The following is a 27677-nucleotide window of genomic DNA, read 5'->3' as shown; positions in this document are numbered from 1 at the left end:
GATGGAAGAGTCTCGGAAGAATTCACCGCATAGCCATAGTGAAGCCACACTCTGAAAGATCAGACAAAGAATGGAAGCACTGCAGTGTAAGACAGAGAAACTCCGGTCAGCCAAGCCCACTTGTCCATCGGGATGGTAGCTCCAGTGGAGCCATTGTGTCAAATATTTGACCACAATGGGGTCAGAAATGGGAGCTGCACATTCCAAGCTGTGTAACAACAGATTGAAGGTACAGTAGATGAAGATGTTCTGTTAAGGCAAAGAGCAAACGACAGTAGCCCCAAATTAAATTTTAGTGATAGAACAGGTGAGATTTAATTGTTGATCTTAGCCTTGGGGAGAATCAATGGTAATTATTCAATTTATGTCAACTCACTTGATGCTGTAGATGCAGAGCTTTAAATAATGAATTAATTAGATACGATTGCTATAAATTCTGTGTCTTACGATCTTATGCTCCAAAACCACCTGATGAAGGAGCAGTGCTCTGAAAGTTAATGCTTCCAAATAAACCCATTGTATTTGAACCTGGTGTTGTGTGATTTTTAACTTAATTAGATACCACAGTGTGCAGGATGAGAAGCTGTCAGATTCTCTTCAATCCCAGGAGAATTTAGTGATGGAATAGATCATCCAATTTGCTCCGGAGGCAGAAATCATTGCCCAAGATCGGTTAATATTGTGAGGAAACTTCAAGAATTTTTTCCAACATGGCCTGATGGGTTGCTCCTAAGATGATGTTGTTGGCGTCCTGAAAGCCGTAATGACAAAAGTGCAGCAACTAATATTGTCGCTCACATGAGGTTGGTACAAAATGTGGCTCCGAACAGCTGAAAGACTGTCCACCAGAGGGAGCTAAATGATAACAGTGTGGTACACTTGGGACTCCAGAAAATATTTTAAGGGCACTTCCATCACCTCAAAACTAAAGGTCTTGCAAAAGAAAAATTGCCAGAGAAATACAAATCATGCAACAAGAAATGGGTTCAACAAGTTGAAGGAACAGAACCATAGCAGATAATGGACCAGCAACATGACTGTATAGAGATTTAAAACAATTTAAACTCAACACAAGAGCAGCTTCAATACTGGCAACGTGAAAATCAACAGTTTTGAATAATTGACAATAATTCAAGTCTGTGAGAATCAGAACAGCAAACATAAAACTTGAAAGTCCAAGGGGAATGGATCTACAAAACACCATGAAGCTCAGTCATGAAGGATGTCATAGATGTACAGCATGGAAACAGACCCTTTGGTATAACCCATCCATGCCGACCAGTAATGAATTTGGCAAGAAGTTCCAAAGTTGCTCAAGGGTTTAGGCAAATGGAAATAGAGTATCCCATTCCTCTTTAGGAAGTTGCCAAACCCATCTTCTTGTACACTCCTGGGAAAATTCCTCATCCTCTGATGGGCAAACTAAAATCAAAGGTAGACAACTTGATTGAAAGTGGGGTCATATTGCCAGAGACAGACCTGACACAATGGTGCTCAGGGCTAGTACCTGTTCTCTAGACAAATAAAGAATGAAGGTGTGTGTGGATCCCCCTCAGTTAAAAGAGTTAGTATAGAACTCTATCCTACTTCATCTGTCAACTATACTTTGGGCACGAGGGATGCGGGTTTGCTTCCATCCTTGAGCGACTTGTCTACATGTCTGTGTGGGTTTCCTCCAGGTGCTCCAGTTTCCTCCCACAGTCTAAAAATGTGCAGGTTAGGGTGGATTGGCCATGGGAAATTGCCCTGTAGTGTGCAGGCTTGGTGGGTTAGTAATGGTAAACAAAAGATTACGTGGTTAGTGTGGAGTGCTCTTCAGAGGGTCAGTGCAGAGTTGATGGCCTGAATGGCCTCTATTTGCACTGCAGGGACTCTATGATTCTAAGGGTCACTGTTTAAAACTGGCAAGACTAACTGCTGAAAGGGTACCATGCTTAGAGACAAAAAAAAATCTGCAGATGCTGGAATCCAAGGTAGACGGGCAGGAGGCTGGAAGAACACAGCAAGCCAGGCTACATCAGGAGGTGGAGAAGTCAACGTTTCTGGTTGAAATATCGACTTCTCCATCTCCTGAAGCTATCTGGCTTGCTGTTTTCTTCCAACCTCCTGCCTGTCTACGAAAGGCTATCATGAGCAGAAACAATACTTGATAACAGAAGAAGACTGGATTTTCATAGGATCGCTACAGGGTGGAAACAGGCCATTTGGCTCAACAAGTCCACACCGACCTCCAAAGAGTAACCCACCCAGACCCATTCCTCTGCTCTATACCTCTAACTAATGCACCTAACCTACACATCCCTGAACACTATGGGCAATTTAGCATGGCCAATTCACCCTAACCTACACATTGTTGCATTATGGGAGAAAACCAGAACACCTGAAGGAATCCCATACAGACACGGGGACAATGTGCAACGTCCACACAGACTGAGGCTGGAATTGAACCCGGGTCCCCGGCACTGTGAGGCAGCAGTGCTAACTACTGAGTCACTATGCCACCCACGGATACCCTCCACCCATCAGTGGAATTGTTAAGGGGGAGGAGGTTAAAAACAGACGCACCCAGTTTCGGAACACAACCCCAGGCTAAACGTTCTGTATGCCCTGTTATAGGAAGGATATTGATGAGCTGGAGAGGGTTCAGAAGAGATTTGCCAGGATGTTGCTAGGAATGGAAGGTTTGAGTTATAAAGAACAGCTTGATAGGCTGGGACATTTTTCACTGGAGTGTAGGAGGTTGAGTGGCAACCTGACAGAAGTTTATAAAATAATGAGGGGTCTTGATAGAGTTAGTGGTAGTAGTTTTTCCCTCAGATGGGGGAATTCCAAGATTGGGGGCACATTTTTAAGTCGAGAGAAGGTTGAAAAAAGACATAATGTTTTTACACGGAGGGTGGTTCGTGTGTGGAATGAACTTCTCAACACGCATTTCCTCAACGCAATTTGGCTGTAAAGCAATTGATGAACTGGGGAACACAAAATCCTGTTGGGTGACCTTACAGAGGTTTATAAAATCATGAAGGGCATTTATAGGGTGGTAGAAAAGGTCTTTTGCCTGGGATGGGGGAGTCCAGAACTAGAGGGCATAGGTTTAGGGTGAGAGGGGAAAGATATAAAAGAGACCTAAGGGACAACTTTTTCACGCAGAGGGTGATGTGTGTATGGAATGAGCTGCCAGAGGAAGTGGTGGAGGCTAGTATGGTTGCAACTTTTAAAAAGCATCCGGATGGGTAAATGACTAGGAAGGGTGTGGAGGGATATGGGTTGGGTGCTGACAGGTGGGACTAGATTGGGTTGGGATATCTGGTCGGCGTGGACGAGTTGGACCGAAGAGTCTGTTTCCGTGCTGTACATCTCTATGACTAAGTATAAAACAGCAGAGCTGATACAATTGTAGAGGTAGGGTGAATAATTGTCAGCACGAAGTCTGGTTGAGGGGACCAGAAGCCACAGTCACCAGAGTAACAGACGGACTGATCTTATCAGAATGCCTGAATGGGCATTCAGGAGGAACAGAAAGGCATTGATGTTATTCAAGAAAAGAAGTGAGACCAAATATGATTATCATAGAATATAGGCAGCTATACTTACATCCACATCAGATAAGGTACAGAGTGGTACAACAATTCCAGACATGGTATAACACTAGCATTGCAGTACTGAACTCAAGTGAAGCTGATTGGGACTTCCACCCAAAGTTCGAGGTCATCAATCTTTCATCCTATGATTTGGAGTGTTAAATGGTAGTAATGACAATGATATCACCAGTCACAATAACAATTACAAAGACTATGGAAGTAAATAGAAGTCAACTACTGGAATAAAAGTTGGCCATTTTGAGGGAAACTTACAGGGTAATGTTGTATAACATGTAAATAAATGATATAACAGAGCACCTGACTTTGACATCAATTAGTAAGAAGACTAGATTGGATATGTAAAGCAAACGATCTCAGGCATTACATTAGAGAGGCATATTTGATAACCTACTGTGTACAGATGCAAATAAAGGTGTGTTACAGTAAGAAGCAGTTGATGAGATTTACTTAGTGCTATAAGGAGCCAGCAGCTTCAGAGACAATGCAAGTGCAGACACCCACAGCCTGAGGTACTCTAGACTGGCATCTCAATGTGCAGGGAGCAGTACTTACTTAAAACACAACATTAAGCAGGGTACATACAAAATGCTAGCAGTAAAACCCAAATTTAAAGAAGTGAAGGCAACACACAATCACTGGACCAACATTAACTTTATTGACATAATAAATAAGGTGAAGGCACAAGTCATGGTGTTCAAGTTTTTTTTGTCTCACCCAGTTATGTATATTCAAAGAAGCAATTTTTAAAAAAACCATGACTATGTTGTCCTGACATGAAACATCTGTGCACCGTTGAAAAACTGTTAAAACATGATTTATTTTCCTGAAGTCTAGATTCACCACACCGCCCCCGCCTTCACACAAGTATACTTTGTCACTCATAAATTCCAAAACCCAAAGATAGTGAAAAGGTAGAGTGGTCAAAATAAGTGAACAAAGATTTCCCCCACTCCTCCGAGGTCCCTTTCCATATGCATGGAGTCAGTAAGGTTTCAGAAGTCAAAAAGCAGGGAAATATTGCAGATGCTGGGAATCCGAAATAAAATCTGATGAAAACTCATCCAGCTGCAACTTTTAACTTGGTTCCTCTCTCCACGGCTTGGGGAGTATTTCCAGCATTTCCTGTGTTTATTTAGGGTCAGCTTGGGGAATCTACAAAGGCTCAGCATCAGGACCTTCTTATGTTGTGTATTTCACCTCCATGCTTGATTCTTGCTAGTGCACAGCCTCTTGTGTGCATGCAATGAGCAATAGCGACAAGGGCTGTCCCAAGCTTGGGTCAGCCTTGAAATAGAGCAAAAAAAAATGCGGATGCAGTAAACTTGAAATGAAAGCAGACATTGCCCGAAAAACTCAGCAGGTCTGGCAGTGTCTGTGGAGAGAAAGCAGAGTTAACGCTTCGGGTCCAGTGACACTTCTACAGTCTGGTTCTGATGAAGGGTCACAGAATTGGAAACATTAGCCCTGTTTTCTCTCCACAGTTGCTGCCAGACCTGCTGAGTTTCTCCAATGATTACTGTCTTTGTTTCTGGGTCAGCTCTGTACCAGTATTCGACACTAACAGGAGCTATTGAACCGTGATGGGGCCCCAGCTGTATCCTTCCCTCTCAACAAAACCCATCTCAAAAGCTGCTCAGAACAATGACCCATCTTCCAAGCAACTGAGATCGGTTATTAAGTGTATTAAGGCATCATCACCTTTTTTACATTCTTACACTGATTAATATTACATAGGCTCTTCAAGTGCCCAGTGGTCAGTTTGACAGCATGAACGCACTGTAATAGAATCAAGTAAATCTACTGGGCTTCCACATTGACAAATTGCATTTATGTCATGCTTTTAACGTGGAAAAAATAACAAAATGCACTCGGTCAAAGATGCACATTGAAGGACCACCATACGAGTAAAGACATGGAGACTGAAAAACTTTAGGATGAGAATCACAGAGTTTAGGGACAGGGAACTGCAGGCATCATTACCAAAGGTGAAGTAATTAAAACGGAAGATGCACATGAGGCCAGAATTAGAAAATGCAGAAATCTTAGTCATTTGGCTAGTAGTGGTTAGGGAAGTGAGAGGGCGTGGAGGGGATTTCTAAACCAGAATGAGGAATTTTAAAAGAGGTTCCTGAGGTGCTTTTAAATGAGGGCCAGGACACAATTTGAATTTGCCTGTTCCAAAAATGGGCCTAGCTGATAAGAGCAGCTGAAGGTTGGTTTAAAGTTTCATCTCAAAGACATTGATCTTCCAACACAGCAACACCGCTTCATTACAGTACTTGAGTGTCAGCCCGGATTATGAGCTCAGGTTTGTGGAGTGGATCTTGAAGGCACAATATTCTAATTCAAAGGAGAGAACTGTCCCACTGAACCAGAACTCACCAAAGGCAGCTTGATGTGAGGATGGAAAACCGAGACAGAAGAATGAATTATAAAGGGACATCATGCAGTGAGTTTGAACATCCAGAAAAGAGTGGGTTGGGTCAGCTCAGAAGCTATAATTTAGTGAGGGCAAGAGTGGCTTTGCAGTAGGAGTACTCCCCACCCTCTCCCGGACCCAGCCTCCAACCGGATCCCAAAGTGAAAAGATCCCTGGGGTACAGGTGCCGATCCCCAGGCCTGAACCCTGCACAGTGCTCCAAAATCTTTCCAGCCTGGCCAGGCATTCAAACCTGACTTCCAGGCGGGCAACATGCAAAAGATGCATCATATGGAGTTGAGGTCCCAGTTTCCCATTTTAAGCTTTGCCCCTCTCTCAACCTCCGTTCGTCACCACAACCATTTCCTCTGCCACCTACGTGCCAAGTATACTGCAGGCCATTGTTTCTAGTTACACCCAGTTCCACCAATCGACAATCAGCACTAACCTTGGCTTAGTGGGCCTATCAAAGTCAAAAATGGTGGTGCTGGAAAAGCACAGCCAGTCAGGCAGCATCCGAAGAGCAGGAGAATCAACGTTTCGAGCATAAGCTCTTCAGCAACATTCCTTATGAAGAGCTTATGCTCGAAACGTCGACTCTCCTGCTCCTCGGAAGCTGCCTGACCAGCCCCACACTTTTTGACTCTGATCTTCAGCATCTGCAGTCCTCACTTTCTCCCTTATTGTACCTATGCTGGGCTGATGGTAGAATTATCCAGTCAGTCACACTCCCCTACCCCCTTTTCCACAGCACTGTAATTTCTTTTGCTTCAATTACTTCTAGAATTCCCTTCTGAAAGTCACTATTGAAAGCGTTTCCCCCACCCTCTCAGACAATGTGTTTGAGTGAGATCATATGGGGCTCAGAGGGGAAATTACAGTTGTGCTGATGCCATGCATCTGCTCCCCTTGTCCTTCTAAGTGGTAGAGTTCGTGGGTTTGGAAGATGCTGTTGCAGGGCCTTATTGAGTTATTGCAGACGTTAGAAATGGTACAACACCACTGCCACTCTGACATAGCGAGTGAATATGTGGAAGGTGGTGGATTGGGTGCCAATCATGTGGGCAGCTTTGTCCAGAATGGGATCATTTCATAAATGCAGTTAGAGCCGCATGCATCCAGGGAAGTATTCCATCACACTCCCGACTTGCGCCTTATAGACGATGGACAGGATTTCATAGAAATTGTAGAAAACCTATAGTGTAGAAAGAGGCCATTTGGCTCAACAAGTCCACACCAACTCTCCAAAGAGTAATCCACCCAAACCCATTTCCCTACCCTATTGCTCTAGATTTACCCCTTACTAATGCCCCGAACCTACACAACTCTGAAGACTATGGGCAATCTAGCATGGCCTAACCTGCACATCTTTGGATTGTGGGAGGAAACCGGAGCACCTGTGGGAAACCCACACAGACACGGGCAGAATGTGCAAACTCCACACAGACAGTTGCCCGAGGTGGAATCAAACCCAGGTCCCTGGCACTGTGAGGCAGCAGTGCTAACCACTAAGCCACCTTGATTTGAGTAGTCAGGCGGTGAGTTACTTGCTGCAGGATGCCTAACCTTTGACTTATTCTTGCAGCCATTGTATTGACATGGCTGGTCCAGTTCAGTTTTGGGTCAATGGCAAATCTTCTCTGAATCGCTTCCACTGAGTTTATATCCTTCCTTGAATCAATACTGTTGACCAGATATGGTCTCACCAGTGTCTCATGTAATTGAAGCATAATCTCCCTACACTTGTATTCAATTCACTTCACAATACATGAGAACACTCTGTTAGCTTTCCTAATCACTTGCTATACCTGAACATAGCCTTTTGCAATTTATCCACACAGGCATCCAGATGCCTCCTGCAATCTCTCCTCCCTTAGATAATGTGCTTCCTGTTAATTCTTCCTTCCGAAAAAGGACAATTTCATGTTTCCCATGTCATATACATAGAAATATAGAAGATAGAAGCAGGAGGAGGCCATTCGGTCCTTCGAGCCTGCTCTGCCTTTCATCACAATCATGGCTGATCGTTCAACTCAATGGCCTAATCCTCCTTTCTCCTCATAACCTTTGATCCCAAGTGCTATATCTAGCCACCTCTTGATAACTGAATGAACCCATCTATATTTTTTGTAACTTACTTATTTCCAACCTCCTGCAAAGTTGGCAACCATACCTTTAATCCCTTCACCCAAGTCATTTATATAAATTGCAAACAGTAGAGGCCTGATCCCTGTAGTCATACCACATGTTGCATCTTGCCAATCTGAAAAAGACCCATTTATGCTAACTCTCGCCTTCCCACTAGCCAACCCAACTTCTATCTTTTCAATATATTACACACACACAATTAGTATTTATGTTCCTCCAACTGCCCTCTGGAAATCCAAGCACATCGTATCCACTGGCTCCCCTTTACCTACAATGCATCATTTCCTCAAAGAACTCCAATAGGTTGCAGTTTTGCCTTTCACAAAATGATGTTGACATACTGTTTGAATACCTCAATCTGATCTCAGAGTCCTGCAGTAACATATTTCAAAAGAGTTTCGAACATTTGTCCTTATGGCAGATGTTAAGCTGACTGGCCTGTAGTTTTCTGCTTTATTGAGAAAGAGAGGGAAACAGAAAGGAGTGATATTTGCTATCCTCCCTATGTTTGGGACCTTTCCCAAATTAATGGAGTTTTGCAATACTAACTTCCAAAATCTCACTAGCCACTTCTTTTAAGACCCTACGACTAAGTCTACCAAGACCCGCTCACTTGTCAGCCCATAGCTTGGACAATCTGTCCAGTACCTGGTGATTAAGAGTTTCCTGAGTTCCTCCCTTCTGATCATTTCCATATTTATCACTACTTCTGGGATGTTAAGAGAGTTTCCTTCACTTCCGATGGTTATCCCCTGACCCTTCTTGGAAATGGGCAGCATTTAGAAGATGATGACCGCTTGGTCTCAATCCTCTCACCAGAGATGACATTTTGTTCTGTTGAATGGCTTTAGCATTTTACGCACCTTGTTCTTATCATCGCTCAGTTTTCTTAATTCAACTGAATACAAGAACTGGAGGTTGAACAATCCACGTAGAGTGTATGAATCCTTTATATCAAATAACTTGTCAAATTGCATCATTCGGGCTCAGGCCTGCAGACTGGAATCTGTTGGTGGGCATAAGGACCTGGAAGGAACCCACTGAATCCTGTCACCAGAGGGATTAATGCATTTTTTAGCACACAACGATTGAATGGAAACAAAAAGTGGTCTTTCAAGTTCCTGAGGAATTTGTTCCCATCTCCTGAAAATGCTAATCCAACGAATTACTTGAGATGAATTGTTTTGGATTGCAAGTTTGACCGTGCTCATTTTAAAAAATAAACAAATGGGGTGATTCCAATATATTTAGGGTGCCATTGAACTGGATATCACATTCATTGTTCACTTAGCATTGATATCGAGAGATTCTAGGAGGACAGAGATCAGAATAGTGCAAGCGGCTCTTGAAGAGTTCCAGTCTCCAAAGCCTTTATCTCCTCAGTTTCTGTGGCACGGGTTGTATGTGGTCCCTTCTGCAAAACATAAATGAAAGTAAGTTATTGATTTCACTTGGAATATTTCATAAGGCTCTTGAAAGTCAACTTACAATCAGAAGTACTATCCCTGAAATTCCTCCAGAGTCCCAGGTTTAGTTGGGAGTGACCTTAAACCCCAACTTCCCCACCTGGGCTGTAGCCCCCAGCCACAGATCTTGGTGGTGGAGCCAGTTGCACTGTGGGATTCCTGCAGGGACACCTCAGCAACATTCACCCTGCTCCCCACCCCACCCCCCAACCTTGAACTGTGACTATTGGACCGAAGAGTCTGTTTCCATACTGTACATCTTTATGACTCTATGACTGCTGTGTCAATGCAATTGGGAGGCTCCCATCCCCACCATCCAATCTATCCAAAGTCCAATTGGACTAAAGAAGTTAATTGTACACTCTACACATTGCTATTGAAACTGTAAAGAGTGACCTGAACACTGAAGAGTATTTACCAAATGGTTTTCATACAGGTGGAGTAGGGGGATTTGTAGGACTGCAACAACAGGAATACGACAGGACAATTCAGTCCAACGAACAATTAGGTCATTGAATCCCTATCAGTGTGGAAACAGGCCAATTGGCCCAAAAGTCCACACCGACCCTCCGAAGAGTAACCCACCGAGAGCAATTCCACTAATCAATGCACATAACTTCCACATCCCTGAACACTGCGGGCAATTTAGCATGGCCAATTCACCGAACCGGCACATCTTTGGACCGTGGGAGGAAACCAGAGCACCCAGAGGAAACCCACGCACTAATCAATGCACATAACTTCCACATCCCTGAACACTGCGGGCAATTTAGCATGGCCAATTCACCGAACCGGCACATCTTTGGAAACCAGAGCACCCAGAGGAAACCCACGCAGACATGAGGAGAATGTGCAAACTCCACACAATCACCCAAAGCTGGAATCAAACCCAGATCCCTGGCACTGTGAAACAGCAGAGTCCAACCACTGAGCCAGCGTACTGCAATCTGTACCATGACTCCATTTCTCTGCATTAACTTAAATTCGAGTCAAGACAATGAGAAGACTATGGTCTCTGGGCTTTGATTCCCTCACCAGAAGTTATAGTTCATCTGTCAAGTATTTTGAACATGTAACACACCTCAATTTTCTGAACTCAGTTGAACACAAGCTTAGTGAATGCAGTCTACCTTCATCATCTAACCTTTTCAAATCCCTGACATAATTTAAATGACCCTGTTCCAAAACTAATACGTCCTAGCTGAGGTACAGTGCTGAAATGGTTTGCAGAGTAAATGTGAACGATTATTTGCTGGCCTTTATTGGAACACTGTAACAAAAAAGATGGATTTGCAGGCTACCCTCCAAACCGAATTTCTCCACTCTTGCTTTCGCCTCATTGGTTTTTACCCTCATTAATATTACTTTCTTTATTCCCTGTCTTTTTTCAACTCCCCACTCTGCTAAATTATCTTTCTCTGCTTCTCCTCCTCTTCACCATCTCTCACACATTCTCTCTTCATTTCTTCATCTCTCATTCACAGACAAAGACATGAACGTATACAATCACAGAGTAAAGGAGAGAACCAGAATAACAAAGGGCAATTTTTGTCAGCACTGAATCAGCTGCCCAGGGTCATAGAGCCATACATCATGGAAACAGATCCTTCTGTTCAACTTGTCCATTCTGTCCAGATATCCTCAACTTGTCCATTCCGTCCAGATATCCTCCATGAAGCTACCCCCATTTGCCAGCACTTGGCCCATATCCCCCTAAACCCCTGCAGCACTGAATCAGCTGCCCAGGGTCATAGAGCCATACATCATGGAAACAGATCCTTCTGTTCAACTTGTCCATTCCATCCAGATATCCTCCATGAAGCTAGCCCCATTTGCCAGCACTTGGTCCATATCCCCCTAAACCCCTGCTATTCATATATCCATCCAGATGCCTTTAAATGTTGTAATTGTACCAGCCTCCACTACTTCCTCTGGCAGCTCATTCCATATATGCACCACTCTGTGTGTGAAAAAGTTGCCCCTTTTAAGACGTCCCTCTTCTCATTCTAGTTAAGACTCCTCCACCCCAGGGAAAAAAAATCTGATGTGTTTATTCTATCCATGCCCCTCATGATTTTATAAACCTCTATTAGGTCAGCCCTCAGTTTCCGATGCTCCAGGGAAAACAGCCCCAGCCTATTCAGCCTCTCCCTGTAGCTCAAACCCTCCAACCCTGGCAACATCCTTGTAAATCTTTTCTGAACCCTTTCAAATTTCACAAACATCCTTCCTATAGCAGATCAGAATTGCACACAATATTCCAAAAGTAGCCTAACCAATGTTGTGTACAGCTGCAACATGACCTCCCAACTCCTGTACTCAATACTCTGACCAATAAAGTCAAGCATACCAAATGTCTTCTTCACTACTTATCTACCTGCGGCTCTACTTTCAAGGAACTATGAACCTGCACTCCAAGGTCTCTTTGTTCAGCAACACTCCCCAGGAACTACCCATTAAGTGCATAAGTCCTGCTCTGATTTGCCTTTCCAAAATGCAGTACCTCACATTTATCTAATTTAAACTCCATTTGCCACTCAGAGTCCCGTTGTACTCTGAGATAGCCTTCTTCACTGTCCACAACACCGTTGGTGTCATCTAAAAACTTACTATGACACAGAAAATTTAACCATTGACATGGGAAGTCATTAACTCTTCCAAAGAAGATGTTGTGGATGTTTTTATGGCACATATTAATCTGAGATGCCGTTGTGCTGCCAGAGTATGACCCTTCAAATGAAATGTTAAATTCAAATCCTGTCTTCTCATTTAGGCAGCTATCAAAATGCATGCAGTATATTTAGAAAATATATAGGGAGCTGTCATGATGATTAGATTACTTACAGTGTGGAAACAGGCCCTTCGGCCCAACAAGTCCACACCAACCCGCCAAAGCGCAACCCACTCATACATTTACCCCTTACCTAACACTACGGGCAATTTAGCACGGCCAATTCACCTGACCTGCACATCTTTGGACTGTGGGAGGAAACCGGAGCACCCGGAGGAAACCCACGCAGACACGGGGAGAATGTGCAAACTCCACACAGACAGTCGCCTGAGTCGGGAATTGAACCCGGGTCTCTGGCGCTGTGAGGCAGCAGTGCTAACCACTGTGCCACCGTCTTAGACAACATTCTCCCTGTGACTAGATCCAATAATAACAGTTCATTCGTCCTTCCTTCTCTTTTTTGCTGGCATTTGCTGCACCAGAATAAGTGTTGGCATGATAATATGTCAGAAGTAATTCATTATGTAAAGAGATGTGTTGATGGTGTGAATTTTTTTATTCAACCTTAAAATCTAGATTGATTCATCATGAGAGGCAATTTTGTTCGTGCTAAGAAGATATCCTCAGTTGCAGCAATTGTAGCTGAATTCACGATAGAGTTGTATCTCATTCAGAATTGCATGGTAAAACACTATGGACTATACTTTCCTATGGACAAACTGGAGAACAGAAGCGCCGGGATTGTCAAGATGGGAGCAGCCAACAGTTCTTCCAGCAATCAAGCAGCTGGTGGTTTCCAGCAGACATTCCACTGGAATTGGGATTTGAGATTAGGATCTTCAGGGAAGGTGGAACTTTCACAGAAAAGTAAGATCTGATTTTGGGGGAGGGGGGATCTTGCGGGATGGGTGTTGTGAGGAGAGGGGCCGGGGGGAGGTTCGGAAGGGCAGGGGTTGCCAACCCCAATTCTATGTTGAGCTTCTTGATCAGAAATCACACCCAACCCGCAACTGGCAACCTGCCCACTCAACAACTGGTTAACTGGTTGGGTATGCCAGCTATATTCCCTATACCCCTGGAGCTGGAATAATTGCAGTCCAGACTCGAATAGAACTTGAAGTCATCATTCATTAATCATGCAAATGCATTAATTAATTAATTAATTAAGGCGTTTAGCACACTTGCCTTCATTGCTCAGGACTTGGAGTAGAGGACTTGTAGCGTTATGTTGAGGTTGTGCAGGACATTGGTGAGGCCTATAGGAAGGATATTGTTAAACTGGAGAGGCTTCAGAAGAAACTTACCAGGATGTTGCCGGGAGGGGAGGGTTTGAGTTATGGGGAGGGGCTGGATAGACTGGGACGTTTCTCACTGCAATTAGGAGATTGAGATGTGATCTTACACAGGTTGAAAAACCGCGAGGAGCATTCATAAAGTTAATGGCAGATGTCTTTTCCCTATGATGGGGGTTTCAAGACCAGGAGATATATTTTTAAGGTGAGAGGAGAAAGATTATAAAAAGACATGAGGGGCCATTATTTTTCTTCGTGTGGTTTGTCTGTGGAATGAACTTCCTCAGGGAAGTGGTGGATGCGGGTACAGTTACAACATTTAAAAGACATTTAGGGAAGTACATGAATAAGAAATGTTTGGAAGGATATGGACCAAGCGCAGGCAAGTGAGACTAGTTTGGTTTGGGATTATAGTTGGCATGGACTAGTTGGACCAAAGGGTCTGTTTCCATGCTGTATGACTCTATAATTGGCAGGAGGGCAGAAACATGGAATCTGGGCTTCCTGCCCAGAACTTAAATCAGGCGGTGGGGGGGAAAATGATAGGATTCTGCTCCACCACCATGTCTCCTTATTAAATTCCCTTCCTGACCCTGGGCCCTCCAACTCTGACTTCCTTTCATATAAAGTAAGAAGTTATTTGGCCTTACTTACTTGTATGGTTTGGTTTCAAAATGAGCCATGTTGTCCTGTAGTTTCTCTTGAACAGTTCTATTATTCATCTGGAGGCTAGGGCTACTGTTTAACACTGCCACTCTCTGCAAAACCTTTCACCAAAGGAAAAAAAAAACACTTTCTTGTTACTTTGAACATCTGGTCTCTGATAACGCACGCAGTACTTTTAGTTTTAAAGCTGGATCAGCTGAGAAGAGAGAAAAAACATAACAATGACAAATAAATAAGGAGGGATAATCATCAGCAGCTTTAGTATGAACCACCTTTTAATCAAACCAATGTCTGAACACATGTTTAGTTGGAAAGAAGCTTTTCATAGAGTCCTTACAAGTGCAGATAGAGGTCATTCGGCCCATCGAGTCTGCACCGACCCTCCGAAGACCATTCCATCCGGACCCAAACCCAATTCTATCCATGTAGCCCTATATTTTCCACGGCTAACCCACCTAACCCGCACACTATGGAACAATTTAAAATGGCCAATCCACCTTAACTTGCAGATCTTTTGACTGTGGGAGGAAAGCAGAGGATCCGGAAGAAATACATGCAGACACAGGGAGAATGTGTAAACTCCACACAGACAGCCGCCCGAGGCTGGAATTGAACCTGGGCTCCGTGAGGCAGCAGTGCTAACCACTGTTCTGTCCCCTTTTCACTAGAGTTTCTCTATAATTTCACTGAAGAAAATTATCAGCAGATGTAGGGATTCTATAGTTCATCACATTCCATCAGCTTCTCCAGAATCTATAGTTCAGGAATGCCTCTGATTTTATGGGGAAAGGTTTGAGATTCAACCATTAGCCTTCAGAGTACACTGAAACTGCGAAGTGAATTTTAAAAGTTTACTTTAGGGAATGTGGTCATCACTGGCTCATTTATTAAATGTCCATCCACATTGCCAGAGGGCATTTTAAGAGTTAGCCACATTGCTGTGGACCTGGAGTCACATGTAAGCCAGACCAGGTAAGAATAGATGATTTCCTTCCCTCAAAGACTTTGGTGAATTAGATGGTTTTTGACAATAATCATTAATGGCTACATGGCTGATTTTAATCCCAGCTTTCATTGAATTCGAATTTCATTGTTTGTCAAGACAAGATTCAAACCCATATTCCCAGAACATTAGTCTGCAGCTCCAGTTACTCGACCAGTGACACTACCACTATGCCGCAGCCTTCCCTGAGTGAACTGAGATTTTTCAGGCTAATGGTTGAATCTCAAACCTTTCCCCATAAACTCAGAGGCATTCCTGAACTATAGATTCTGGAGAAGCTGATGGAATGTGATGAACTATAGAATCCCTACAGTGTGGAAGCAGGCCATTCAACCCATCAAGTCCACAGTGACCCTCCAAACAGCATCCCTCCCAGACCAACACCCCTACCTTATCCCTGTAACACTGCATTTCCAATGGCTTATCCACCTAGCCAGCACATCCCTGGATACTATGGGCAATTTAGAATGGCTAATTTTAAAAACTTGCACATCTTTGGACTGTGGGAGGAAGCTGGAGCACCCAGAGGAAACCCACGCAGACACAGGAAGAAAGTGCAAAGTCCACACATTCCTGAGGGTGGAATTGTACTGGGGTCCCTGGCATTGTGAGACAGCAGCGCCAATCCACTGCCCAAATCAGATAAAGAAGCTTAATTTATTTCTTCCTACCTGCTAATTAAAGGAAGTAACATGCTTTTTGCATTCGGAATATTTTTCTGAAGTTTATACAGATCAGTATAGAACGAGGGATTCAAAGTTCCATGCAAAGCAGGAATTATGAGTTGGGATGGAATCCAAGTCACATTCCTGCTTCTACCTCCGGTTTACCAGGGAACACGGATCGATGGTTGGTAGGGGCCTGGAGAGGTTCACAGGTATGCCATCCAAAGAGGCACACCTGTAGTGGGAATGGAGATACAAATGGGAGCCAGACTGACTCCGGAACAAGCTAGATAAAAAGCTTACCTTCACTCCTGTCCATTCCTGTCGTACAAAATCTCAGAAAGATCTCAAAAATAAGTTAAAACCTAAATGTACAGATTTCATAGAATCGCTACAGCGTGGAAACAGGTCTTTCGGCTCTACAAGTCCACACCAACCCTCTGAAGAGTATCCCATCCAGACCCATTCCCCAACATCTACCTCTAACCTAACATCCCTGAATACTACAGGCAATTTAGCATGGCCAATTCACCTAGCCTGCACATCTTTGGATTGTGGGAGGAAACCCACGCAGACACAGGGAGAATGTGCAAACTCCACACAGTCAATTGCCTGAGGCTGGAATCAAACCCAGGTCCCTGGCAATGTGAGGCAACAGTGAAAACCACTGAGCTATCGTGCCACCCTATAAATGATACCATTTTAGAATTAGAATCCCGACAGTGTGGAAACATGCCCTTCGGTCCAACAAGTCCACACTGAACCTCTGGAGAGTAACCCAGCCAGACACATTCCCCTGCCCTATATTTACTCCTGACTTGTACATTTAACCTACACATCCCTGAACAATTTAGCAAGGCCAATTCACTTAACCTGCACACTTTTGGACAATGGGAGGAAACCAGAGCACCAAACGAAACCCATGCAGACACAGGGAGAATGTGCAAACTCCACACAGACAGTCACCCAAGGCTGGAATTGAACCTGGGTCCCTAGCACTGTGAGGCAGCAATACTAACCACTGAGCCACTATGCCACCTCACAGGAGCCCATACATCCTCCAGATAAACAGTATGACTCTGCAAAGCAGCGACATAAATATTGTCAAGAGTCCAATTGTTTATTTGAAGGTTTTTTTTTATTTTTATTTTTATTTTAACCCCCACACTACCACCTAAGTGCGGTAGTGCTTATTTTTTCCCCCAGCACCCATGGTGTGTGTGTGCAGGGGTGAGACACAGTGAAAGACACAAAGTGCACGAATCTTTATTCAAATTCCACCACCAGGAAGAAAGGAAAACATTTGAAGGGTTTATAGAGTCTTGGAAGCAATCCAGTTTTTTAATGTGTCTATTAAGTAGTTAACAAGTGTTGATAAATATATTAAAAAGCTGGATTGCATCCAATGGCCCATTAATCCCTCAAATAAACAATGTGAGCTGAACTGTTAATCTCTGCAGTTGGCTAAACTAAAAACTTTAAAGCAATCACTTTATCCCTAAGAATTACTTACTCATAAAACTCCACCTGTCTCCCTCCAGCTGGTGTAAAAACTGGCAGCTGATAAACCTCACCTTGCAAAAATTTAAAAATTGTCCAGAGATAGGGTCTGGATGAAATTGGCACTCTGTAAATTTGCTTCCTAATAGGAGTGGGCGTGTTTCCTAGAACATAGAACAATACAGCAAAGTACAGGTCCTTCAGCCCTCGACGTTGTGCCGACTTTTTATCCTACTCTAAGATCAGACTAACCTACGTACTGTTCATTTTACTATCATCCATGTGCCTATCCAAGAGTTGAATAAATGTCCCGAAGGTATCTGAGTCAACAGGTGTGTTGCTGGAAAAGCACAGCCGGTCAGGCAGCATCTGAGGAGCAGGAGAGTCGACGTTTTGAGCATAAGCTCTGCATCAGGAACTCCATGTTCCATCATTCCACATTCCTGATGAAGAGCTTATGCTCAAAACGTCGACTCGCCTGCTCCTCGGATGCTGCCTGACCTGCTGTGCTTTTCCAGCACCACACATTTTGACTCTGATCTCCAGCATCTGCAGTCCTCACTTTCTCCCTAATGTATCTCACTCTACTACCAATGCTAGCAGTGCGTTTCACGCACCCACCACTCTCTGTGTAAAGATGATTTGGAGATGCCGGTGTTGGACAGGTGTTGTGTGATTTTTAACTCTGTGTAAAGAATCAACATCTGACATCTTCCCTAACCTATATCCGGCCTCAGGAAAATCAAGCAGGGTGGAAAAAAACGTGGAATTTTTGGCTGTACCACACAACAGTCGATTCATGAATATGTAAATAATTGAAAGAACTTCCGGGATTTACATAATAATGAATCGAAACTTGCAACCCATTCTCAAAGATCAAAGACGACAGCAATCTAGGTTTGTTCAATATATGGCATCAGTTATATGACACTACCCTCTTTTGCTATAGATTCTGTATCCTATGATTCTGCTCCGCTAGCTATCTGATGAAGGAGCAGTTCTCCAAAAGCTAGTGCTTCCAAATAAACCTGTTGGACTATGACCTAATGTTGTGTGATTCTTAACTTTGTCCACCCCAGTCCAACAGTGGCTCATCCACATCATGCATTAGGGGAGGAACAGTACTGATGTGCTGTTAAATTTTTATGTTCTTTATAACCACCCAGAAAAGATCAGCTGCTTTCTTATGCTGTTATCCGGGCTGACTTTCAGGTTAGAGTTGAGACGCATCTGGTTTCAACCCACATTATGCTTGATTTGCCAGAAAGACACACATAGCCTTCTCTAAGATACTGAAAGCCTCAGCTTCCACACATGTTGTTTCACATCTTATCAGGGTTAGGCAATGACCTAGTGGTATTATCATGAACTACTGATCCAGACGCCCAGATCATATTCTGGACACCTGGGTTCAAAGCCCAACAAGGCAGACAGTGCAATTTGAATTCAATAAAAATTTGGAATTATGAGATTAATGAATGACCATGAATCTGTTGTTGATTGTTGGGAAAGCCCATGGACAGTAAAGAAGGTTACCTCAGATTACAACAGGATCTTGATCTGATGGGCCAATGGGCTGAGAAGTGGCAGATGGAGTTTAATTCAGATAAATGCGAGGTGCTGCATTTTGGGAAAGCAAATCTTCGCAGGACTTATACACTTAATGGTAAGGTCCTAGGGAGTGTTGCTGAACAAAGAGACCTTGGAGTGCAGGTTCATAGCTCCTTGAAAGTGGAGTCGCAGGTAGATAGGATAGTGAAGAAGGCATTTGGTATGCTTTCCTTTCTTGGTCAGAGTATTGAGTACAGGAGTTGGGAGGTCATGTTGTGGCTGTACAGGCCATTGGTTAGGCCACTGTTGGAATATTGCATGCAATTCTGGTCTCCTTCCCATTGGAAAGATGTTGTGAAACGTAAAAGGGTTCAGAAAAGATTTACAAGGATGTTGCCAGGGTTGGAGGATTTGAGCTATAGGGAGAGGCTGAACAGGCTGGGGCTGTTTTCCCTGGAGCGTCGGAGGCTGAGGGGTGATCTTATAGACGTTTACAAAATTATGAGGGGCATGGATAGGATAAACAGACAAAGTCTTTTCCCTGGGGTCTGGGAGACCAGAACTAGAGGGCATAGGTTTAGAGTGAGAGGAGAAAGATATAAAAGAGACTTAAGGGGCAACTTTTTCACACAGGTGGTATCTGAATGGAATGAGCTGCCAGAGGAAGTGGTGGAAACTGGTATAATTGCAAAATTTAAAAGGCATTTGGATGGGTATATGAATAGGAAGGGTTTGGAGGGATATGGGCCGGGTGCTGGCAGGTGGGACTAGATTGGGTTGGGATATCTGGTCGGCATGGATGGGTTGGACCGAAGGGTCTGTTTCCATGCTGTACATCTCTATGACTCTAAGTTCACTAATGTCTTGGAGGGAAAGAAACTGCCGTACTTACCTGGTGTGGCCTACATGTGACTTCACACCCACGACAGGTGATTGACTCTTAACTGTCCCTCTGGGTAATTAGGGATGAGCAATAAATGCTGGCCTAGCCAGTGACACTCTCATCCAGTGCATGAATGAATAATAAATAGGGTAAGCATTAAATATGTACCTTTGAAGTCTTTGGGAGTGGATCCGCTGGCAAGGGTCTATTCGGAGGTGTTTGTTTTAAGGGTTTAATATTGGCATATTCTAAAGATGCTGGAGACTGAACCCGTGCTGCAACAGGGGTGGGCACTCTGCTGTCCTGCTGATCGTCACTGGTTGGACAGGTAGGCCGAAGGCTTGGTAGTATTAAAACAGGACGCTGAGAATGAAAAGAGTGAGGTAATACTGGTTTTTGAGGCAGTGCAGGACTCTGCTGTTGTCCACTCTGGAAAAAAAAGAAAGAAAATTAAGAGTTATTTTTGTCTTCTCCACATCCTTTCTTCCCCTGTCCAAATGTATTCACCTCTGCATACTCCTGTTCCAGCAACCAGTGATATAGCACTGAAAGTTCTATTCTGAATGCTGGTGGAGATCAGTTCAGTTCTGTTATGTCCAACTACCTTCCAGTAATTCACCTAAGAGACTATTCTCACTGTGTGAGAAATGATGGTTTATCTAGGAGTGGTGTTGCCTAAACTTGATGGAGGGAAGCTTATGGGTTTAAAATAGCTGTACAATGATAACCATAGTAAATATATTAAGTATAAAATCATAGAATTTTACAGTACAGAGGGAGGCTATTTGACACACAATTGAAAGAGCTGCCCAGCTCGTCCCATTCTCCAGCACTATCTTTGCAAACATCTAAATTTATCATTTTCAATACAAGAACAGAGAGTTAATACTGCCAAGTAGGATTAAGACCAGAAATGGACCAAAAGAAGCTCAAGTTGTACAAGACATTGGTGAGACCTCTTCTGTATTACTGTGTCCAGTTCTGGTCACACAATTACAGGAAGGATATTGTCAAGCTGGAGAGGGTTCAGAAGAGATTTCGCAGGATGTTGCCATGGATGGAAGGTTTGAGTTATAAGGAAAGACTGGATTGGCTGGGACATTTTTCACTGGCGCTTAGGCGGTTGACCTGATAGTTTATAAAATAATGAGAGGTATAGATAAAGTTGATGGTGGTCATCTTTTCCCTAAGATGAGGAATTTCAAGAGTAGGGGGCACATTTTTAAGGTGAGGGGAGAGAGATTTAAAAAAGACATGAGCCAAATTTTTTACACAGAGGGTGGTTCAAGTGTGGAATGAACTTCCTGAGGTGGATGCGAGTAAAATTACGATGTTTAAAAGGCATTTTATGGACACATGAATAGGGAAGGTTTGGAGGGATATGAGTCGGGAGCAGGCAGATGGGACTAGTTTAGTTTGGGATTCCATTCGGCACGGACTGTTTGGACCGAAGGGTCAGTGTCCGTGCTGGATGACTCTAAAACTCTAGGACAATTCCTAGGGTATAGAATTGCTTTAAAATTAAGTAATAAGTATGAAGCAGAACAGATAATGCACTAATATATTCATTGGGTCTTATTGTGAATGTTGTTATTAATCCTCACCATAATAAAAAGCCTACATATTTCTGACAACATTCTAATAGCTTTGAATGGTGACTTCAATTTAAGAATGAACAAAATTCTTGAACAGGCAAGTTTTAATAGCAGAGAGTTCAATTTCCAGAGGACAATTTCAACAGTGATCTCTACAGATTGGTGAATATCTACAGCTCCAGTATGTTGAAATCGGAATTCAGAAGAGACAGAATTATTGCAGGAACTACTGATGTTTCTTTGTCAGATTTCTCTAATTCTTTCTTAAATGAAGGAAGATTTGACATCAGAGAAAGTTACTTAAAGTATACTAGAAGCAAAACCAGAAAGACTATAGACAAATCCTGACAGGTGAACAGCAAGACAACCACAGAGACTGTCTACTTTATAAAATATGTAACAGCGGTGATGGGTGAAGGGTCTTTCTGTGCTGAAGATCTCTACACTCTGTGAAGAGACATGTGAGAATCCAACCCAGAGAAAATCCAAACAGCAGATGCTAAGACTGTCAGCACTTTGGAACAACAAGGCCTCACAAGCATAGACATTACCCTACCGTGACCAAGAATACTAAATTTGTCAAACTGCAGGCCACTTCCAAAAGGTGTGCAGAAGCAAGACACAGTTTCATTATAGCAAACAGCCAAATGCTGAAACATAGAACAAGGTCAGTGTGGTTGCACCACCTCCTTTAGAAGATAGCTGTATTAAGTGATATACCTCCATTGGAAAAGGAGGCATTCCTAGGAGAGCTTGTTGTTCCAGGAATTCAGATTTCACGGAATCCATTTATGTCAATGGCAAGTTACTTTTAAGCTCAGTAAAGGTGAGAACTGGTATCAAATCAGTTATCTTGGCTGAGAAATCAGAAGTCCCAGCTGAAAGAGATGAGAAAACATGGCACAAGTGGAATAACTGTTATTATCATAGACTGCAGCTCAAAACATATAAGCAGGAAGTGCTTGCCTAATTCACAATCAATACTATTCACCTTGAGCCTCCATGGATGTATTGACCACAATATCCTTAAGGTAGCTACAGGATGTCAACTACCTCCCAGATAACAACTGGTCCAGGAGTAAACGGTTTTCAGACAACAGATCAAGGGTCCAACTGGTAGATGATTTCATCGGGCTTCCGAGACTCATCGTGCAACCCTGTGAGATCACCAATATTGACATTAGGGAACTATTCCACACTGTGAGGGTTGGATTGAGTAGATAGGGGGAAGTTCTCCCCACTCAGAAAAGGATCAAGAATGAGAATGGCACGGATATAAAGAAGCAAATTTGATGTGAGATTTTATTTTACACAGCATGTAGTCAGAATATGGAATGCACAGCATGGAAGTGGAAGCAGGTACAATTGAGGCATTCAAGAGGGCAGTAGATGATCACACACAACTGACTTCTCATTATCCAGCACCTACTAGACCTGGAGTGTTTCAGTTGATCAAGTTATTTGATTGAATCAAGAGGTTCACATAATCAATGTGAAAACTAACTAATATAAACCTAATGCAGAGGTCTGCACATCACTGTTCTACTTCATTTATAGAGTGAATTACTTAAATAATAATGCAACTTTGCCTTAAATAAAACTTACCAACAGAGAGCCTTCTCACTTGCACCCTGAACTGACTACTCGGTCATCGTAGAGATGTACAGCATGGAAACAGACCCTTCTGTCCAACCCGTCCATGCCGACCCGATATCCCAACCCAATCTGATCCCACCTGCCAGCACCTGGCCCATATCCCTCCAAACCCTCCCTATTCATATACCCATAATGTTGCAATTGTACGAGCCTCCACCACATCCTCTGGCAGCTCATTCCATGCACGTACCACCCTCTGGGTGAAAAAGTTGCCCCTTAGGTCTCTTTTATATCTTTCCCCTCTCACCCTAAACCTATGCCCTCTAGTTCTGGACTCCCTGACCTCAGGGAAAAGACTTTGCCTATTTCCCCAATCCATGCCCCTCATAATTTTGTAAACCTCTATAAGGTCACCCCTCAGCCTCAGTTTCCTCCCACAGTCCAAAGATGTGCAGATCAGGTGAATTGGCCGTGCTAAATTGCCCGTAGTGTTAGGTAAGGGGTAAATGTAGGAGTATGGGTGAGTTACGCTTCGCGGGGCGGTGTGGACTTGTTGGGCCGAAGGGCCTGTTTCCACACTGTAATGTCATCTAATCTAATCTAATCTAATCTAACATCTTCCCGATAGGAAGGAGACCAGAATTGCATGCAATATTCCAACAGTGGCCTAACCAATGTTCTGTACAGCCGCAACATGACCTCCCAACTCCTGTACTCAATACTCTGACCAATAAAGGAAAGCATACTAAATGCCTTCTTCACTATCCTATCTACCTGCAACTCCACTTTCAAGAAGCTATGAACCTGCACTCCAAGGTCTCTTTGGTCAGCAACACTCCCTAGGACCTTAGCATTAAGTGTATAAGTCCTGCTAAGATTTGTTTTCCCAAAATGCAGCACCTCGCATTTATCTGAATTAAATTTCATCTGCCACTTCTCAGCCCATTGGCCCATTTGGTACAGATCCTATTTTAATCTGAGGTAAACCTCTTCGCTGTCCACTACACCTCCAATTTTGGTGTCATCTGCAAACTTACTAACTTTTCGTCTTATGCTCGCATCCAAATCATTTATGTAAATGACAAAAAGTAGAGGACCCAGCACCCATCCTTGTGGCACTCCACTGGTCACAGGCCTCCAGTCTGAAAAACAACCCTCCACCACCACCCTCTGTCTTCTACCTTTGAGCCAGTTCTGTATCCAAATGGCTAGTTCTCCCTGTTTTCCATGAGATCTAACCTTGCTAATCAGTGTCCCATGGGGAACCTTGTCGAGCGCCTTATTGAAGTCACGGAGATCATAATTATACAGTAAAATTCCAGTACTTGAATTATACAACTTTTGCTAGTTTATAGAGAGTGCCTATTCATAAGTTGCCGGTTAAAACAAAGTTTGCTACAAATAGACAGAATGTACAAGGGTATGTGGGAAAGACCAGAGAGTGGGACGAAGACATGTGGAGAGTCAGTGCAGATGCAAATGGATGACATAGCCTCGTTCTGTGTCATGACATTTTTCTGTGAGTTTGTGATTCTGTTAACAAGAAGGAATGCTTTTGAGGACAAGTGGAAATGTTCATTCATGTGCCTTCTGAAGCAGAACAATCGATGCCAGGTACAAAGATAATGCTGCATGTGCAGCAATCTTCCAATAACAAGACTGAGGATATGAAAAAGTCTAGTTTACCACCAGAACGCCCACACAAGGTGGCTGATGACATCCAACCTGCTCAGTAAATTGAAGTGCAGAATTCCTACAGTGTGGAAGTAAGCCATTTGGCCCATCGAGTCCACACTGACCCTCTAAAGAGCATCCCACCAAGACTCCCCATAACCATGCATTTTCCCACGGCACACCCCCCCTAGCCTGCACATTACAAGGTATTTTAGCACAGTCATTCCACCTAATCTACACATCTTTGGACTGTGGGAGGAAACCAGAGCACCCAGAAGAAACCCACGCATAATACTCAAAAGTCACCTGAGGGTAGAATCGAACCCAGGTCCCTACTGCTATGAGGCAACAGTGCTAGCCACTGTACCGCCTCAAGTAGGGCACTTGCATGCTTCAACAGAACTGTATCCGCAGATTGAGAGTAAATATTTGTTTGAAGAAATTGGAGATAAGCCACATGTGACTCCATAAAAACCAGACCAACGTCCACAGATTTCAGGAAATGGTTAAAAAGGAAAAAGGATTACCAGTTCCAGTCAGAAAGATATTATCTGATCGAGAAATCCAGGATGCTCCAAGAAAGAAAGTATTTGTTTCAACAGAGCAACTGCCTTCCATGGTGGGCTTTCATGAGATTATAGGTTCCCCAGGGGATTCTAAGTGGAAATGACCTGAGTTAAGAGAGAAGGACCTCTCTGTAAAGAGAATTCAGATTAAAGGTCCTCCAGCTACGGTAATGAACCAGTTGACCAGGAATGGCTAGCACTACTGTGACATGGTGGGTCAGTGGTTCACACTGCTGCCTCAGAGCACCAGGGACCTAGATTCAATTCCAGCTCCACCCATCCTGATGACAGCACAGTCTTTGAGTGCTGAAAGTTGGGGGATTTGCATGAGTTCCTCAATGAAGCAGATGTGTTTCTCACTACTCCTAATAGCCTTTAGGAGTTATGGTTTCTGTAACCTGTTCCTGTATTAAGTTACATTGTCGTTTAGACAAATGCCTCTTCTGTTAAGGCTCATCAGTGATCAATCTTTTCATTTTAGTCAGGGCTCCCTGATAAAACCAGATTAACAGCCCCAATCTACATTCGATAATGTCCAGTGAGCTGACTGAACTTGTGTTCTACCACTGATAACTAGACCGACCTTTAAACTCAGTTTAGAAAGGAGGACACAATTCTTATCTGCTCCACATGTGAGGTAATGGATGATTAGAAAATATTTAGGAAGAAGGATTGGTAACAGCAAAGAACCGAAACCAGAGAATATGACATCAGTTATCACAAACAAGACAGATGAAGAGACTCTAGAATCCTCAGAGATGGGTTATGATAGGTCGTTCTTCTGTAACATGATGGTTGCGTTCTCGTACAACTCCTTCTTAGAGAAAAATCGCGCTTTAGAAATAGTGCTTAAAGTGTTGCCGATGTAGTTGCATTACAGCCAACACGTTTTAATCAGGGAAAATCTCCATTTAAATATGTTTTATAATTTTTCTGTTTTGAAATAGTTTTTTATTCTCTTGTTGTGAGTGTATTAAAGAGCCTCTCTTTTTGTGAATTTTATATGTTCTATGCTTGGGATGTTTTGGATGGGGCTTCTTCTCCCGAGGGGTCTCGGACTTGCCCGGACGATTATGGTTAGTCATTCGAATAAATGGTGCACCTGGAATGTCAAGGGGAGTAATTCACCAATCAAAAGGAAGAAAATATTATCAAACCTCAAGAAAGAAAGGGTTGGTATAGCTCTCCTACAGGAGACACATTTATTGGATAAAGAACATTTGAAATTACGACAGGGTGGATTTGATCAGGCCTTTTTTTCTTCCTTCAGCTCAAAAAGTAGGGGAGTTGTCATCCTTACTCGGAAGAATCTCCCTTTCAAAATCCTAAATCAGATAAAAGACGAATCTGGTATATTCTAATTAAAGCCCTTATAAATGGAGAGGAATATGGGATCTTAAATCTGTATTGTCCCCGGCACATTCTTTTAAATTTATAATGAAGCCTTCTCCAAATTGATGGCTCTCGGTGCTCGTCATACAATTATAGGGGGAGACTTTAATTGTATTATGGACCCGGGAATAGATAGGATTCCCAAGAATACTGCAAGAGTATCTCCCAGATCCAGACAATTGATGGATTTGAACAAAGAATTAGGACTAGTAGATATGTGGAGATGTCTTCACCCACAGGGCAGAGATTTTTCTTTTTACTCCAATCCACATAAATGACACACCACAATTGATATGTTTTTTTGCCCCTTCGATTTTTAAAAATTCCATATCATCCTGTAAAATAGGTAGTATAATAATTTCTGATCACGCTGCTGTATATATGGAAACATCCCCCCGGCATTGGCGTATGGATTCCTTCCTGATGAAAGATAGTAAATTTGTAAAGTACTTTTCTCAAGAATTTAAAACTTTTTTGGAAATCAAATCAGGTACGGCTAGCAACCCATCAATGATGTGGGAGACCATCAAAGCTTACGTGTGAGGTTTGATCATTTCATACTCGGCGACCGAGAAAAAATTAAAAGGAGAACAACAGCGTCTGCTTGAAGCTCGCTTAAAAGCAACTGAAACAGCATATGCTGACAGACCTTCTATTATCAAATTATGGCCCTTAGGACAGCTCTAAACACCACGCTTACCCAAACGGCCAAGAGGGAAATATTATTTGCAAAACAAAGGTTATAGGAATTTGGCGATAAACCTGGTAGATACTTAGCATTTCTCGCAAAGGAAAAAAAGGCCCCTCAAACTATCACATCTATCAAGGAAAGTGTGGGTACTCTGACTCACGATCACAAAAGGATTAATGCAATCTTCAGAAAATTTTATTCTGATTTATATAAATCGCAGGATTGCGAAGATAGAGT

The 27677-nt window shown here is 43.1% G+C and overlaps 1 protein-coding gene across 2 annotated transcripts in view; it reads right to left on the bottom strand.

Annotated features, from left to right (window-relative positions):
• Positions 1 to 7505: 7505 nt before the first annotated feature.
• The window catches only part of adam19b (ADAM metallopeptidase domain 19b), a 169670-nt gene continuing 149498 nt past the window's right edge, over positions 7506 to 27677 (bottom strand). Inside the window, exons 21-23 of one of the 2 annotated variants that reach the window (XM_043703984.1) lie at positions 20095 to 20355; positions 14313 to 14425; positions 7506 to 9583 (exon numbers count right to left, since the gene is read on the bottom strand). In XM_043703984.1, the coding sequence (XP_043559919.1) occupies positions 9541 to 9583; positions 14313 to 14425; positions 20095 to 20355 (417 nt within the window). In that variant the 3' untranslated portion in view covers positions 7506 to 9540. Of the gene's footprint in view, positions 9584 to 14312; positions 14426 to 20094; positions 20356 to 22300; positions 22400 to 27677 lie in introns of those variants that run through there. The other variant, XM_043703985.1, reaches the window with a different exon arrangement.

The sequence above is a fragment of the Chiloscyllium plagiosum genome, chromosome 14, assembly GCF_004010195.1.
Source record: "Chiloscyllium plagiosum isolate BGI_BamShark_2017 chromosome 14, ASM401019v2, whole genome shotgun sequence".
In the NCBI taxonomy this organism is placed as follows: Eukaryota; Metazoa; Chordata; class Chondrichthyes; order Orectolobiformes; family Hemiscylliidae; genus Chiloscyllium; species Chiloscyllium plagiosum.
The sequence above is the reverse complement of the archived record's forward strand: the minus strand, read 5'-3'. Positions and strand labels throughout refer to the sequence as shown.